Source organism: Phacochoerus africanus, chromosome 11 (assembly GCF_016906955.1).
Source record: "Phacochoerus africanus isolate WHEZ1 chromosome 11, ROS_Pafr_v1, whole genome shotgun sequence".
Taxonomy (NCBI): domain Eukaryota; kingdom Metazoa; phylum Chordata; class Mammalia; order Artiodactyla; family Suidae; genus Phacochoerus; species Phacochoerus africanus.
This window is the reverse complement of record NC_062554.1, coordinates 130,199,182-130,215,017: the sequence shown is the minus strand read 5'-3', so window position 1 is coordinate 130,215,017 and position 15,836 is coordinate 130,199,182. Positions and strand designations below refer to the sequence as shown.

At 51.5% G+C, this 15,836-nt stretch overlaps 1 protein-coding gene across 1 annotated transcript; it reads left to right on the top strand.

The window, feature by feature from the left end:
- The first annotated feature begins 4,289 nt into the window (after positions 1 to 4,289).
- Positions 4,290 to 15,612, top strand: NENF (neudesin neurotrophic factor). Its single transcript, XM_047753331.1, has 4 exons — positions 4,290 to 4,472; positions 12,689 to 12,749; positions 13,840 to 13,943; positions 15,077 to 15,612. Exons 1-4 carry the CDS (start codon positions 4,305 to 4,307, stop codon positions 15,251 to 15,253), a joined length of 510 nt encoding a protein of 169 aa, XP_047609287.1. The 5' UTR covers positions 4,290 to 4,304; the 3' UTR covers positions 15,254 to 15,612.
- The last annotated feature ends 224 nt before the right edge of the window (positions 15,613 to 15,836 follow it).

The window sequence follows — 15,836 nt, the reverse complement described above, 5'->3', positions numbered from 1 at the left end:
CACACGGAAGTTCTGGGGCCAGGGATGGAATCTGAGCTGGAGGTGCACCTATGCCACAGCAGCAGCAATGCTGATCCTTAATCCACTGTGCTGGGCCAAGAACTGAACAGCATCTCCACAGAGAAAAGTCAGTTCACTAAGCCACGGTGCTGACGGGGAGCTCCCAGGATGGCAGGTGCTTGTGAGTTAAGACCTGAGGACCAGAGGGTCATGATGCCCTGCACCCCAGGCAGAGGGCACTGGCACAGCATAGAGGCCCAGGCTGGGACCCAAGCAGAAGGCAGTGTGGCCGGAGGGGACCGATGAAGGGGTCGTTAGGAGACAGTCAGAGGGTATAAATGCAGGACTGTGCTGCACGCCTGACACTAACACAACATTGCCAATCAAGTATAGGTCAGTAAAAATTTTAAAAAGGAGTTCCCATCATGGCTCAGTGGTTAACGAATCCGGCTAGGAACCACGAGGTTGCGGGTTTGATCCCTGGCCTTGCTCAGTGGGTTAAGGATCCGGCATTGCCATGAGCTGTGGTGTAGGTCGCAGACGCGGCTCAGATCCCGCGTTGCTGTGGCTGTGGCGTAGGGTGGCAGCTACAGCTCCGATCAGACCCCTAGACTGGGATCCTCTTATGCCGTGGGAGCGGCCCTAGAGAAGACAAAAAGAGGAAAAGAAAAAATAAAAAAGAAGAAAAGGATAGTCCTAGGAATAGGCAGAGGCCAGGTTGTGGAGGCTGGGCTGTGCTAGTCTGGGCTTTTTTTTTTTTTTTTTTGGTCTTTTTTGCCATTTCTTGGGCCGCTCCCACGGCATATGGAGGTTCCCAGGCTAGGGTAGGGGTCTAATCGGAGCTGTAGCCACCGACCTACGTCACAGCCACAGCAACGTGGGATCTGAGCTGCATCCGCGACCTATACCACAGCTCACGGCAACGCCGGATCCTTAACCCACTGAGCAAGGCCAGGGATCGAACCTGCAACCTCATGGTTCTTAGTCGGATCCGTTAACCACTGAGCCACGACGGGAACTCCTAGTCCTGGGCTTTGCTCTCAGATTCCATCCTCGCCTCTCCTGCTCAGCTCTGGGTCACTGGACTGGCCCTGAAGTCTGGGTTCCCACTGGGTTCAGTCAAGAGGAAGTACTGCTGCCAGACTGGAGGGGATCAGGGCAAGGTGGAAGCCAGGGCTTTTCTTTCTCTTGCTCTCTGCCCCTGATGCTTCCCTCCTAAAACTCCAGCCCCCAGGACAAAGGTTTTTGCGGTCCTCGCTTCAGCTAGGTGACCTGGGCTTTCAAACTCTAAAACCACCAGGACTGGCGTTCCCATTGTGGCTCAGCGGGTTATGAACCTGACTAGTATCCATTAGGAGGCAGGTTTGATCCCTGGCCTTGCTCAGTGGGTTAAGGATTCAGCGTTGCTGTGAGCTGCCGTATAGGTCACAGATGCGGCTTGAACCTGGTGTTGCTGTGTCTGTGGTGTAGGCCAACAGCCACAGCTCCAGTGCAACCCCTAGCCTGGGAACTTCCATATGCTGTGGGTGTGGCCCTAAAAAAACAAATAAATTATAGACTCACACTCAGTGTCTCAAAGACGGGGAAGCTGGATCTGATCAGTGGAAATTATAGGGAGTTTCTCTGGACTCAGAACAGGTCTTAACAGATAGAACTGTAGGGGCAGAATGGGCTCAAGCAGAGAAGCATCGCCTTATATGCCAAGGAATATGGGGCACCAGGAAGCGGGTGATGTTCTGAGGGCTTAGAGGGTCCTCATCTACCCTGCAGACCCCATGACATGGAGTAGCATGGACACCGCATGGCTTATACCACTTTCCACGTCCATAGCATCTTGAGTTTCAACACAGTCCTATCTAGGAGGCTGGCTGGTATGTTCCTAATTGGAAATTAAAATTCAGACAATTTGTGGACAGATCCTGCTGAGGCTACTCGGCACTAGAAGCCCATTCTGTTGCAGAAGTACATGGAGGAGAATTTGGTGACGTCACTGCGAAGAGGTCAGGGACAGCCTGAAGGTCAGGGGCAGGCTCCAGGACACAGGATACTTACTTAAGGTCTCTGCACTTCCGTTTCATCAGGCGTAAACTGGGTGATAATAACAGTTCTTATTTCACGGAGTTATAGTGAAGATTAAATGCTTCAATGCACATCAAAATGCTGGACCCGTGCTTGACACACAGCAAGCCCGCCTTTGGTGGCCGGTTCTTCCACCGCAAAATTCTGGCACGTCCCCAAGAACTCAGATCTCAGTCCTCCCTCCTGCCTGTCCACACGCCCTTCCTTCATGACCTCATCTATTCTGCGGCTTTAAATACAGCCTATATGCCAAGGATTCCAAAATTTATACCGCTAGCCTGGAACTCTTCTTCCAATTCCAGACTCGCACGGCCGTCTACTGGGTAACTCGCCTTGGATATCTAAGTGTTCTCCAACTGAACAAGCCTGATGTTAATCTTCCCCCAAACCTGCTTCTCCGCCTGTCTTTCCTTACCTCAGTAAATTGCAACTCCATCCTTCCAGCTGCCCAGGCCAAAACCCCCAGGGTCATCTTTGACTCTTCTCTGTCTCTCAGAACCCCCGTCTCATTCAGCAAATCCTGTCGGCCACACCTTCCAAACATATCCACCATCCACCCACTTCTCACCACCTTCCTTGTTACCATCCTGGTGCAAACCACCAGCCTCTCTTGCCTGGATTACTGCAGTAGCTCCCGCTTCAGTCTCTTCTCAACACAACAGCCAGAGAAATTCTGTGAGTTAAAATAACAGTTTAACCCACTCTTCACAAAAGCCAAAGTCACTCAAAAATAGGCTGTGAGGCCCCAGAAGATCTGCCTTCTCACCTCCATCCCCCTTACCTACCCCTCTCCCCTCCTTGCTGTTCCTCCAGAAAGCAGGGCACTCCTTCCTCAGCATTTAAAAAGTTTTCCCTTTGCAGGGATGGCCCTCCCCCAGGCTACCTCCCTCACCTCCTGTAGATGTTTATACAAATACTGCCTTCTTCCTGGGGCCTTCCCAAGTCAGCCTATTTAAAATTGCAGACCCCTAGTATGGGAACCTCCATATGCCACGAGTGTGGCCCTAAAAAGACGAAAGACGACAACAACAACAAAAAGCAGCAGTTGAATATGACTAGGAACCATGAGGTTGTGGGTTCGATCCCTGGCCTTGCTCAGTGGGTTAAGGATCCGGCGTTGCTACGGCTGTGGCGTAGGCCAGAGGCTACAACTCCGATTAGACCCCTAGCCTGGGAACCTCCATATGCCTCCGGAGCGGCCCTAGCAAAGGCAAAAAGACAAAAAAAAAAAAAAAAAAAGCATTTATGGAGTTCCCATCGTGGCTCAGTGGTTAATGAATGTGACTAGAATCCATGAGGATGCAGGCTCGATCCCTGGCCTCGCTCAGTGGGTTAAGGATCCCACGTTGCCATGAGCTGTGGTGCAGGTCGCAGATGCAGCTCAGATCCTGCGGTACTGTGGCTGTGGTGTAGGCCGGCAGCTACAGCTCCAATTCGACCCCTAGCCTGGGAACCTCCACATGCCACAGGTGCGGCCCTAAAAAGCATAAATAAATGATATAAAAAATAAAATTGCAACTCCCAATGCTCCTTATTTCCTTTGTCCGTTTATTTTTTTTCTCCCTAGCATGCATCACCACTTAACACACTACTGATGTATCTTACTTGTCTATTTCGCCCATAGAATGTAAACTCCATTGGGCCTGGATCTCTCTTATTCAGCGATGTGTCTCCAGTGACCCGGTACACGGAAGCGCTCGAAAAGTATTTGCTGAATAAATCAATGAAGAAATCCTTGCACAAACATTAGCAATTATTACTTCCGCGCATATCTTACACGTGTCCTCCACTTTGCAAAAATCCTTTGGGACACGAAATTTAAATACAACTGGGAAGGGGGAAAAAAATCAGCCAAAAGTAAAAGTGAATTAATAAAGTGGGGGTTCTAGGTTATAAATATACCTTCCCAGGTGCTGGAATGTCGGGCTGCGCCCACCCTGGACCTAACCAAGAAACTGCGGGAACACACGCCACTCTCTGGCGCAACTTTCAGTCCGAAGTTTGGAGTCGAGGGGCCGGATTTATCCTAACTCGGTCCGCGGCTTCGGTGGCCCGCCGGCCGCCCGCCCCGGCAGCACGCGGAGGGCGCCGAGTCGGGACCGGCTCCCGGCCCCCGGGCCTGCGGGCGCTGGGCGGGCGCGCGGGGCGGGGTTCGGGGCCCGCGGGGCGGGAGCGCACGGGCTCCACCGCCCAGGCCGCTGCAGCCCCGGCTCGGCGCGCGCACCATGGCGGGCCCGGCGTCCCGACGACGGCTGGCCGCGCTCGCCCTGGTCCTGGCGCTGGCCGCGGGGCTCCGCGCAGCCGGGCCCGGGCAGACGCCGCGCCCCGCCGAGCGGGGGCCCCCGGTGCGGCTCTTCACGGAGGAGGAGCTGGCCCGCTACGGCGGGGACGAGGTGAGCCGGGGAGCGCGGGCCCGGCGCAGGCCTGGGCGGAGTCGCGGCGGCGGCGGCAGGCGCCCCCTTCCGGAGCCCCGGCTCGGCGCTGGGCGCGGGGCCTGCCGGGCCCCTCTCCCCAGGCCCAGATCGCCACCCGGGGCCAAGGGGGCGTCCCGAGCAGTCGCGGCGCCCTGCCGCCCCCTCCCGCAAACCACCCCGCGCGCCCGGCGCGTCCCTCTCTGCAGGTTCCTTGAGACGCATCTTGGCTGGCGGTCTGTCCACGAACCTCAAAACTTCCCTGTTTTGAGTGTACGCGTCAGCTGGGGGCGGACACCTCTGCCGGCTCCCTGCGGGAGTGGCGGAGGAGCGAGAGAGGGACCGCAAGGCCTGCGTTGGGGGGAACGGGGGGGCAGCCAGGGGTGATGCAGGCTTTCCCTGCACCTTCTTCCTGCCCCAGATCCTGGGCTTCCAACGCAGTCGACTCCTCAGACTAGTTCATACTGGCTTTTAACGCTGTGCTCTCGGGGCTGAGCGAGAGCTGGGGTGAGGGCAGAGGGGGATTCGAAGCTTGGAGGCAAAAACCGCCCTGCCCCCCAGGCACATCCATCCCCGTCCGCGGTCCCCAGTGCCTGGGATACTCCTCCAGTCAGCTGACCCTTCGGGTCTTTGGGGCCCAGGGTGGTGGCGGTGGAGTATGAGAACAAGATGCTTACCATGGGGGGTGGGGGGCTGATATTAGATCAGGAGATGGGGGCACAGCTTGGTGGGGGAATCAGGGAACTTGATTTTAGAGTTGATAAAAAATCAACTTCCTGTTTTATACTGTGGAAACTGAGGCGGGCCACCGGTTCATGGAAGAACAAGAAAGGAGCCTAATATTGTCAAGTTAAAAACCTCTGGTGTGGGCTCCCTAACCTCCAAGTTCAGCAGCCTTAGATGGACTAGGTTCGCAAGGGGGCCTTAGAAACCTGGCCCTTGGGCAGTGGTGCTAGTTTGGGCATCACTGACTGTAAAGAGGTTGGTTAGAAACCTGAGTCATTGTGCTCACAGGAGGGAGGGAGAGAGGGATGTGATTAGATGTTACAGGACCCCACCTTTTGGAGCAGGAGAGAATCAGATGATAGAGGGGCAGGAAATCTGTGCAGAAAAGAGGTAGCATAGCAGGCCTCCCCTCTTGAGAAGGCCCTCTTGCAAGAGTAGCTCTTGGCTGGTGTCTGGGTTTCCAGGACGTTCGGCACTGCCCTCACAGATGAAGGGGCCTCAGTCTGGGCTCTTCGTACAAACTGGGTTTGTGTTGAACACTGCGGGGCACAGAGGGCCTGCACAACCAGCCGCCAGTAAAAACCTTGGGCTCCGAGTCTCTCATGGGCTTTCCTGGGCAGAAACATCACACACCTGTTGCTGCATCTTGTTGCCGGGGAAGGAATGTGCGCTGAGTGCGACCCCTCATGGGAGGAAGAGGGCATAAGGAGGCCGGCAGGTGGATTCCTCTAGACTCCGCCTGCGTCTGTTCCCTTTAGGGCCCAGCTGTGTATCTTTATTCCATCACTGTCATAAATCCTGGCTCTGAGGACGACCATATGCCGAGTTTTATGAGTCTTCCTCATGAATCTCCAATGTGGAGGTGATCTTGCCACCCCCCACCCCCCAGCACAGACCCCAAGAAAATAGAGCATTCTAAGTGGAGGTTACTATGCCCAGGCTGCAGGATGAGGACTGAGAAAAGTCCCTTGCTTGCTATTTATTTATTTATTGCTTTTTAGGGCCACACTTGTGGCATATGAAGTTCCCAGGCTAGGGGTCCAGTCACAGCTACAGCTGCCGGCCTCCACCACAGCCACAGCCACAGCAATGAGAAATCCCAGCCCCACCTGCGACCTACACCACAGCTCACCGCATTGTCAGATCCCCGACCCACTGAGCAAGGCCAGGGATCAAACCTCATCCTCATGGACACTAGTTGGATTCATTTCTGCTGAGCCACAGTGGGAACTCCCAAAAAGCCCCTTGCTTTTTTATGCCAATGTTATTGATTGATTCTCACTTGCAGGAAGGAGAGAGGGAAGCTGGAGTTGGAAGCAGGTTAAGGAAAGAATTGTTTTGGGTGTGGAGCCCAGGGGATGCCTGTTGGCAGAGAGAGCAAGAGGAAAGGGGCGGTTGAGTGCCACTGGTTAGAGCTGCTCTGTGCTGAGCGCTGCCCAAGCTGGTTCTGGTTTATGTCTACTGTCCTGGAATAATTATTAATAGCACCCTCTTTCACTCTCAGAAACATTACTGTTTGTATAATACATTGTATGGTCACTCTGTAAGAGTTATTATACCTTTGACTCATAATCTGAGTTTGCGTCCCTTTGGGTAAATAGCTAAACTTCTTGGAGTTTCAATTTTTTTTTTTCAATCTGTGGTACTTGTATCATTCAGGATTCCACCAGAAACAGAACCAGTTTAAAACAAAACAATTTAAAGCAATATAATATATATATATTTGAAAAATATATATTTAGGAGTACCCGTCGTGGCTCAGTAGTTAACGAATCTGACTAGGAACCGTGAGGTTGCAGGTTTGGTCCCTGGCCTCACTCAGTGGGTTAAGGATCCAGCGTTGCTGTGAGCTGTGGTGTAGGTCGCAGACGCAGCTCGGATCCCTCATTGCTGTGGCTCTGGTGTAGGCTGGTGGCTACAGCTCTGGCTAGACCCCTAGCCTGGGAACCTCCATAGGTCGTGGGAGCGGCCCTGGAAAAGGCAAAAAGACAAAAAATAAAATATAAAATAAAAAATATATATTTAAAGAATTGATCTATGTGATCATGCAGGCTGGCTAGGTAAGTCTGAATGCTACCAGGAAGGGCAGACTGGAAACCCCTGTGCGGGAGCAGATGCTGCAGCCTTAGTGCTGGAATTTCTTCTTCTTCAGGGGAACCTCAATTCTGTTCTTAAGATCTTTTAGCTGACGGTGCTCAATCGGGCTCACCTAGATCATCCAGGATAATCTCCTTTACGTAAAGTCAACCGACTAGACGTTCATCACAGCTACAGAATACCTCCACAGCAATACCTGGATTCCTAAGTGCTGAACACCTGGATACTGTAGCGTACCCAAACTGACCCAGAAACCAGCCACCATCAGGGCTATAATAAGAGTTCCTACTCTATCAGGGGGTTTTGTGAGGATTAAATGAGATGGTGATATGCAAAGTGCTTAGCACAGACCTGGCTTAGTCTTAGCATAGTAAGCATTAATCAATCTTAGCTGCTATTATTTTGATTAGCTTAAAATTATTAAAGATACAAACAAGAGGCAGTGTAACAGGTCCATTATCCTGTTGGGCAATTTGGAAATTGAATAAACTGAAAACCAGAAGGCGTTTTTTGTTTTTTTTTTGTTTTTTTTTGCTTTTTAGGGCCACACCTGTGATATATGGCAGTTCCCAGGCTAGGGGTCGAATTGGAACTACAGCTGCCAGTCTGCACCACAGCCACAGCAATGCAGGATCTGAGCCACATCTGCAACCTACACCACAGCTCATGGTGATGCTGGATCCTTAACCTACTGAGCGAGGCCATGGATCAAACCTTCATCCTCTTGGATGCAGGTCAGATTCCTTAACCGCTGAGTCACGACGGGAACTCCCAGAAGGTGTTCGTTTTTTTTTTTTAATTAAATAAGTCATCTGACAGCAAAACTCTGCCTGATCTGTACTCCTTTGATGATGGAACTTTGTTGGAGTTATGCAAGTCTATTTGCAGCCTTTCTTTATCCTGCTTAGTGTGAGTGTTCTCTTTTTTGGCCGAGCCTGTGGCATGTGGAAGTTCCAGAGAGAATGTCATCTTCCACTCTCCAAGTACAAAACGGATTTTTGCCATCCTCGGAAAAATATTTCTGCCTTAATTGCACGGTAGGATACCGAATGCAGGGAGGGCTGGCCCCACACCCTCCCCGGCTCTCCTGCCTGCCTCCACACCCTCAGCATGACTTCTGGGCCTGGGACCAGATGTCTCTCTTTAACAGACACTGAATATAGAGCCAACTCTGCCAGGCACTGTCCTAACCGCTTTAAAGCATTAACTCATTCAGTGGGGACCCGCGAGGAGGGGCTGCTGTGATCATTTTTATTCCTCATTTTTCAGGTGAGGAGGGGGCCATAGGGAAGTTAAGTAACTTGCCCAAATTTACACCGCTAGTGAGTAGCAGAAGCGCACCAGGCTGCGCTTTCTCCAGCCTTTCTTTGTTCAAAGAAAATGAACCACCAAGAGGCTCCCTTTCCATCACTCCAGGCAGACAAAAAACCAAAAACACCCTTAAATCTTGGAGTCCCCGTTGTGGCTCAGTGGTTAACGAATCTGACTAGGAACCATGAAGTTGTGGGTTCGATCCCTGGCCTTACTCAGTGGGTTAAGGATCCGGCGTTGCTGCGAGCTGTGGTGAGGGTCACAGATGCGGCTCAGATCTGGGCATTGCTGTGGCCCTGGCGTAGGCTGGCGGCTACAGCTCCGATTAGACTCCTAGCCTGGGAACCTCCATATGCCGCGGGAGTGGCCCTGGAAAAGACAAAAAAATAAAAATAAAAAAAATCCATCACTCCAGGCAATGACCTGTTCCGGGATATATTGGGTCAGCTAAGAAGATAGCAGAAGGCGGAGTTCCCGTCGTGGCGCAGTGGTTAACGAATCTGACTAGGAACCATGAGGTTGCGGGTTTGGTCCCTGCCCTTGCTCAGTGGGTTAACCATCCGGCGTTGCCGTGAACTGTGGTGTAGGTTGCAGACGTGGTTCGGATCCCGCGTTGCTGTGGCTCTGGTGTAGGCCAGTGGCTACAGCTCCGATTGGACCCCTAGCCTGGGAACCTCCATATGCCGAGGGAGCGGCCCAAGAAATAGCAAAAAGACAAAAAAAAAAAAAAAAAAAGAAGAAGAAGAAGAAGAAGATAGCAGAAGGCAAGCATGACCAGAAATAGGGTTGATTTAGAGCGACCCTGGACCCTGAACTTGCCCGAGGCCCCTCTAGTCTTCAGGGCTATTTTTTGTAAATGGCATTTGTGCTCAGTCGCCAGCTCTCCTTGGAGTCTGTGCCAAGGGGGGTGAGGTTACACCTGTTTTCTTTCTAAAAACTTAACGGTAGTGAAGAGTAGGACTGTACTTCCTCTGAAAGAATCAGTCTGGACAGACAATAAAGAAGGTCCAGATGGTGAAGGCAGGTGGGTAAAGGGGTGAAACCACCCTAACTATATGGTAGAATGACGGCGCCTTGCAGACGTTTTGGCCGGGTTAAGGAATATATATATATTTGTCTTTTTGCCATTTCTTGGGCCGCTCCCACGCATATGGAAGTTCCCAGGCTAGGGGTCTAATCGGAGCCGTAGCTGCCAGCCTATGCCACAGCCACAGCAACGAGGGATCCGAGCCGCATCTGCAACCTATACAGCAACGCTGGATCCTGAACCCACTGAGTGAGGCCAGGGATGGAACCCGCAACCTCATTGTTCCTAGTTGGATTTGTTAACCACTGCGCCACGACGGGAACTCCGAGGACTATATTTTGCATCCTACCCAGGTATACACACACACAACTGAACAAGATTGCCATGAAGTGATGCTCATTCTTAACTATGTGTGATGCACTCTGATGTTTTCTAGTTTATGTTCTATTGTGCACTTTTTTTCCTATTTAATGTTTTTTTCTTTTTATGGCCACACCTGTAGCACATGGAAGTTCCCACGCTAGGGGCTGACTTGGAGCTGCAGCTACAATCTACACAAGTACAGCAACACCAGATTCTTAACCAACTGAACGAGGCTAGGGATTGAACCTGCATCCTCATAGACACTATGTCTGGTTCTTAACCCACTGAGCCACAGCAGGAACTCTCTCCTATTTCATTTGAAATGAAAAAATCTGGGAGTTCCCGTTGTGGCTCAGCAGAACCTGACTAGTATCCATGGGGATGCGGGTTCGATCCCTGGCCCTGCTCAGTGGTTTGGGGATCCAGTGTGGCGGTGAGCTGCAGTGTAGGTTACAGACTTGGCTTGCATCTGGTGTTGCTGTGGCTGTGGCATAGGCTGGGAGCTATAGCTCTGATTTGACCCCTAGCCTGGGAACTTCCATATGCCACGGGGGTGGCCCTAAAAAGAAAAAAAAAAAAATCTGTTGATAAATCACAAAATTGATTCCATGACCTACAAATTTGTTACCAATGCCAACTGTAGATTTAAAAAAAAAACATGGCCTGGAGTTCCCATTGTGGCTCAGTGGTTAATGAATCGGACTAGGAACAATGAGGTTGTGGGTTTCATCCCTGGCCTCACTCAGTGGGTTAAGGATCCGGCGTTGCCGTGAGCTGTGGTGTAGGTTGCAGACGTGGCTCGGATCCCTCCTTGCTGTGGCTCTGGCATAGGCCGGTGGCTACAGCTCCAACTGGACCCCTAGCCTGGGAACCTCCATATGCTGCGGGAGTGGCCCTAGAAAATACAAAAATAAAAAATATTTTTTAAATAATAAATAAAAAAACATGGCCTTAGGCCATTGGAGGGCCTAGGTATTTCTGCAGCAGAAAATATCTGTAGTAGTTTCCCTCTTTTTCCAGGAGAAGAGTCACTGGTGAGGAACTTCTGTTCTGTCCACCAGCCTCCGGGACAGGGTCTGGCATGTTGGAGGCTCAGGAACCGCTGGCCTTCCTGCCTGCACCAGGCTCCAGGGCTCTCCCAGCTGTGGAGGAGGCCCTCCTTCCTCTGCCCCCACAGCTCTTGTACCCCTTTGTCATGGTAGCTCAGGTGACACTCTGTCCTGGCCCTGCCTGGCCACAGGCAGGGAGGCAGTCCAGGTGGTAAGACAAGCCCAAGAGAACAGCCTCCCATCACTTACACGGCCGCTCCCCTGGTTCCCTAACATCTGGGTGCCTCCAACCCACTTCCTTTTTCTTCGTGGCCCTAGGTCTTTGGGTTTTTTTTATATATATATTTTTTATTATAGTTGATTTACAATGTTCTGTCAATTTCTGCTGTACAGCAAAGTGACCTAGTTTTACACACATATACATTCTTCTTCTCATATTATCCTCCACCATATTCTACCCCGAGACTAGATACAGTTCCCTGTGCACCACAGCAGGACCTCATTGCTTATCCATTCTAAATGTAATAGTTTGCGTCTACTGACGCCAAACCCCCAGTGCCCTGGGTCTTTTGAATGAATTTCCCAGGACACTAACCCTCTCCTGGTCCCAGACAGGTGCACTGTCCGGGTGCTCTGGGCCCTCTGGCAGGACAGGCCAGAGAGGGGACTGTGGCCTGGATTCCCTGGCTCTGGGGTCCAGAACCTGCTTCCCCTCCGATTTGCTCTGTGACTCTGGGCAAGTCTTAGAGTCTCCCTGGATCTGAATAATGACGGTGCATCTGTAACATGAGGGTGTTAGATTAGCTTCATGGTTCCTTCTGGTTTTAACTTAAAATTCTTCCAGAGTCCTTGTCCTTGGAAATTACATTTTTTTTTCTATCTTCTTTAGTAAACCCATGAATATAGCAAAAAAAAATGTAAAACCCTTGTTACATGCTACAAGTGTACATTGTGAGAACTGCAAGGGGACAGCATAACTTATACGTTGCTAGCACTGTCAATGGTTTTTTGAAGGATAAACTAATAAAATATAAAAAGTGATGGTTCATCTACTTTGACCTAGGAATTTGATATATTGAAATAGACCTCAGTGAAAAAAACTCAACAAATTTGAAGTAACTTCTAGAAAGATATTGGTAATGCTGCCATTATAGTTCTAAAGAATTGGAAACAGTCTAAATTCCCCAAAGAGAAGAATGGCTAAACGAGCAAGTGCATAGTATCTCTAAAATAAGATAGAACTGTTTAAGTGACGCCGTCTTGGTGACTTGAATACAGGAGAATGTTTGTGTGAACTAATATTACCTGTAAGAAGTAAAATATAAAATAGATTGTTGATGCTGATTACACCTATGTATGTACATATGTGGACTGATTTAAGTAATTCATCATGTAATATTCTTTAGAAATTTTAATCTGTATAGAGTTGTTCCATTCCTGATTTTTTTTTTTTTTAAGAAAGGCATTGCCTTAAGCTTGTCATGATACTTGCCACTTTTCAAGAAGGCTGCTTTGGGACCGTCCCACCACCCTGTGCTCAGCCCGGGTGGGGAGGGGTCTTTCTAACTTGAGCTGGGAGAGCCGGGCTGTTGGCTCCTCCTCAGCACTTCTCTCCTGCTTTCCAGGAAGATCAGCCCATCTACATGGCAGTCAAAGGGGTGGTGTTTGATGTCACTTCGGGAAAGGGTAAGCGGCTTGGCTTTTTGCATCCTTACTTCTGAGGAGCGTGGCAGCCAGAGTGGGTGCTGGAGGTCTGAGGGAAGGGGAGGGAACGCTGGGCAAGTCCTTTTCCCCTGGACGGAGGTAGCAGTCTTTGTCAGTTGTACTTCAACCGTTTTTCCCTAATCATCTCATGCTCCTGCTCAGAAGTTTTCCATGGCTCCCTGCTGCCCATAGAATCAGAGTCAAACTGGGTGATTTACCCTGGTTAAAGCAGTGAGAGGAAGAGTGTTACTTAGCAAAGAGTTGAGATCATAGAACATGATAGAACAGTTTAATGCCATTTCATGGTTTCCCTAATGGAAACTACCACTGAAATCGTGGAAGCAGTTTTGTAATGGTTCATTGTGTATTCGATACCAGACACAAGCTGTTTGGAAGTGGACTTGGTTTCCAAGAACATTTAAGAAGACAGATCATTTTTCTTGTTTACATTAAAAAAAAGGTGTTTTTTTTTGGCCGTGTCCGTGGCAGTGACAAAGCCAGATCCTTAACCCGCTAGGCCACCAGGGAACTCCTAAATATTTTAAAGAGGTTTTTGTTTGTTTGTTTTGTTTTTGTCTTTTTAGGGCTGCACTCACAGCATATGGAAGTTCTCAGGCTAGGGGGCGAATAGGATCCACAGCTGCTAGCCTACATCACAGCCACAGCCAGGCCACAGCCGAGCAGCGTCTGTGACCTATGCCACAGCTCAGGGCAATGAGGGACCCTTAACCCACTGAGGGAGGCCAGGGATTGAACCACATCCTCATGGGTACTAGTCAGGTTCCATACCAATGAGACGCGATGGGAACTCGGAGATTATTTTCCTTCTGTATCTTTAAAAAGTCACCTCTCAACCCAGCCTGTGTGACTTCCTCCATATTCTGAATTAGTGGAATGCAGCTGGAAGGCTGGGGGCGGCTTAATGGACTTGGGTCCTGGGGGCTGTCCCTGTCGGGCGGGGCCTCTCCAGGGTTGGGCGGAGTCTCAGAAGCCCCGCCCCCTGCCGCGTACAGGCTCCCGGCTGCCGCGTGTGCGGGTCCGCTCACATCCTCTCCCTTCCTCCCCGCTGCAGAGTTCTATGGACGAGGAGCCCCCTACAACGCCTTGACCGGGAAGGACTCCACCAGAGGGGTAGCCAAGATGTCCCTGGATCCTGCAGACCTCACCCATGACACTGTGAGTCACATTAGGAGCCTCTGGCAAGCTGTCGCACCCCCTTGGCCCGTGCCCACCCCCACGCCCCCACCTCTGGGCAATAGCGAAGCTCCCTAAGTAACCTGTTTTATGTTCCAGTGAGCTCGGTGTGGTAGCCAGTTGGTTTCCTGAAGTAGGTATCTTACTGTGCCACTCTTCCTTCTGAGTAAGAGTGGCTCCCCATTGCTTACAGGGTCAAGTCCACTTTCTTGTGAACTTGTGATCAAAGTCGGTGATTGTCACAGGCCCTTGCCCTGGCAGCCCCCTCCCCGCCAGCCTCATAGATTTGCAGTTCCTCTCTGAGACCCGCTTTCCAGGCCATTCTTGGAGGCTTAGGGAATGAACGGGGTTGAAAAGCAGCGTCTCCCTCAAGCTCGTACTTCTTTGAAGGAGAAAATCGCATTAACAAAAACCACTTTGGGGTCTAAGTCATCCCAACAGAAAGGCTGGCATTCACCCCGACTGCTCAGATGCAGCATATGCAAGTTCCCAGGCAGGGGTAGAATCAGAGCTGTGGCTGCCGACCTATGCCACAGCCATGTCAGATCCGAGCCACCTCTGCGACCTACACCACAGCCCACAGCAACCCTGGATCCTTAACCCACCGAGCAAGGCCAGGGATTGAACACGCAAGCTCATGGTTCCTAGTCGGATTCGTTTCAGCTGAGCCACAATGGGAACTCCCAGATGAGCCCAACTCTTAAGCCACAACGTTAAAGAAACAAATTAAGAAATTCCAGAGCAGGGAAGGATGTCTGAATTTCTAATGGGAGGAGTGCAGAGAGCGGGGATCAATCAGGCAGAGGAGGTGGCTGCAGACTGCACAGCGGCGCCCCCTGCTGGCCCAGACCGAGTGTTCCCCGGAGTCTTTAAGTCCTACGTAAGCAGAGACCACAACACATGACGCAGCCTCGGCTCCCCCCCACCTCACCCCCAGCACACATGCACCCACAGGCTTGTCTCTTTAAAAAAAGGCAGTTGTCCATGATTTGGTTTGGGGACCTTTCTTCTCTTGCACTGGGGGTGTGGGGAGAGTAAGGCGGGCGGGATGGTGAGAGGCGGTGCCAAACCCTGTTGACTCCCCCCCGCACCTGTCTTGGGCTTTTCTCCCCAAGACGGGCCTCACGGCCGAGGAGCTGCAGTCCCTGGATGACGTCTTCACCAGAGTGTACAAAGCCAAATATCCCATCGTCGGCTACACGGCCCGGAGAATTCTCAATGAGGACGGCAGCCCCAACCTGGACTTCAAGCCTGAAGACCAGCCCCATTTTGACATAAAGGACGAGTTCTGACGTCCCGTCTGCCGGACCACGTTCTTGCGAGGGTGCGGCAGGGAGACACTCAGGGCAAAATCCCCTGAAGAAGAGGCTGCTTGAGCCTCTGGTCACCAGCCCCGAATAAAGCAGACGTTTAGCCCGGATCGCTGAGCGCCCCCATTGCCCTTGGGCAGGTGCTCTGCCCCCCTGCCTGCACAGCAGCCAGCTGGGAATAGCAGCCGAGGGGACACCTCCTAGGTGTCATCGTGGGCGTCGGGGGTGGAGCAATTACGAGTGACCTTTATTTCTTCTTTATATTGCTCTCTACTTGCCAAGTTTTCAACAGTGACCGTGTTTACGTTAGCATAAACACCAAAATAAACCTGCTGGTCTCACGAGAGAAGGATTCTTCCAGGGCACCCTCTCCGTGGAGCCTCAGCGCCACGTGTTGGGGGGCAGCCTAGCGCTGCCCCTCTGCTGGCTGCTTTCTGTCTCCCCAGCCTGTGAGGGGCTGGGCGGGCGGGAGCATCTGCCAGGTGTGGCAGAAGTGGGGTGCATTAGGTGGAGGGTGGAGAATGGGAAAGGGAGCTATTAAAGGGCCTGGCTTTGCACTCCCCGC

Coding starts and splice junctions, on each gene's coding strand:
- NENF (XM_047753331.1), top strand. CDS start 4,305: ATGGCGGGCCCGGCGTCCCGACGACGGCTGGCCGCGCTCGCCCTGGTC. Junction 12,750..13,839: donor TGATGTCACTTCGGGAAAGG/GTAAGCGGCTTG, acceptor TCCCCGCTGCAG/AGTTCTATGGACGAGGAGCC. Junction 13,944..15,076: donor CAGACCTCACCCATGACACT/GTGAGTCACATT, acceptor TTTCTCCCCAAG/ACGGGCCTCACGGCCGAGGA.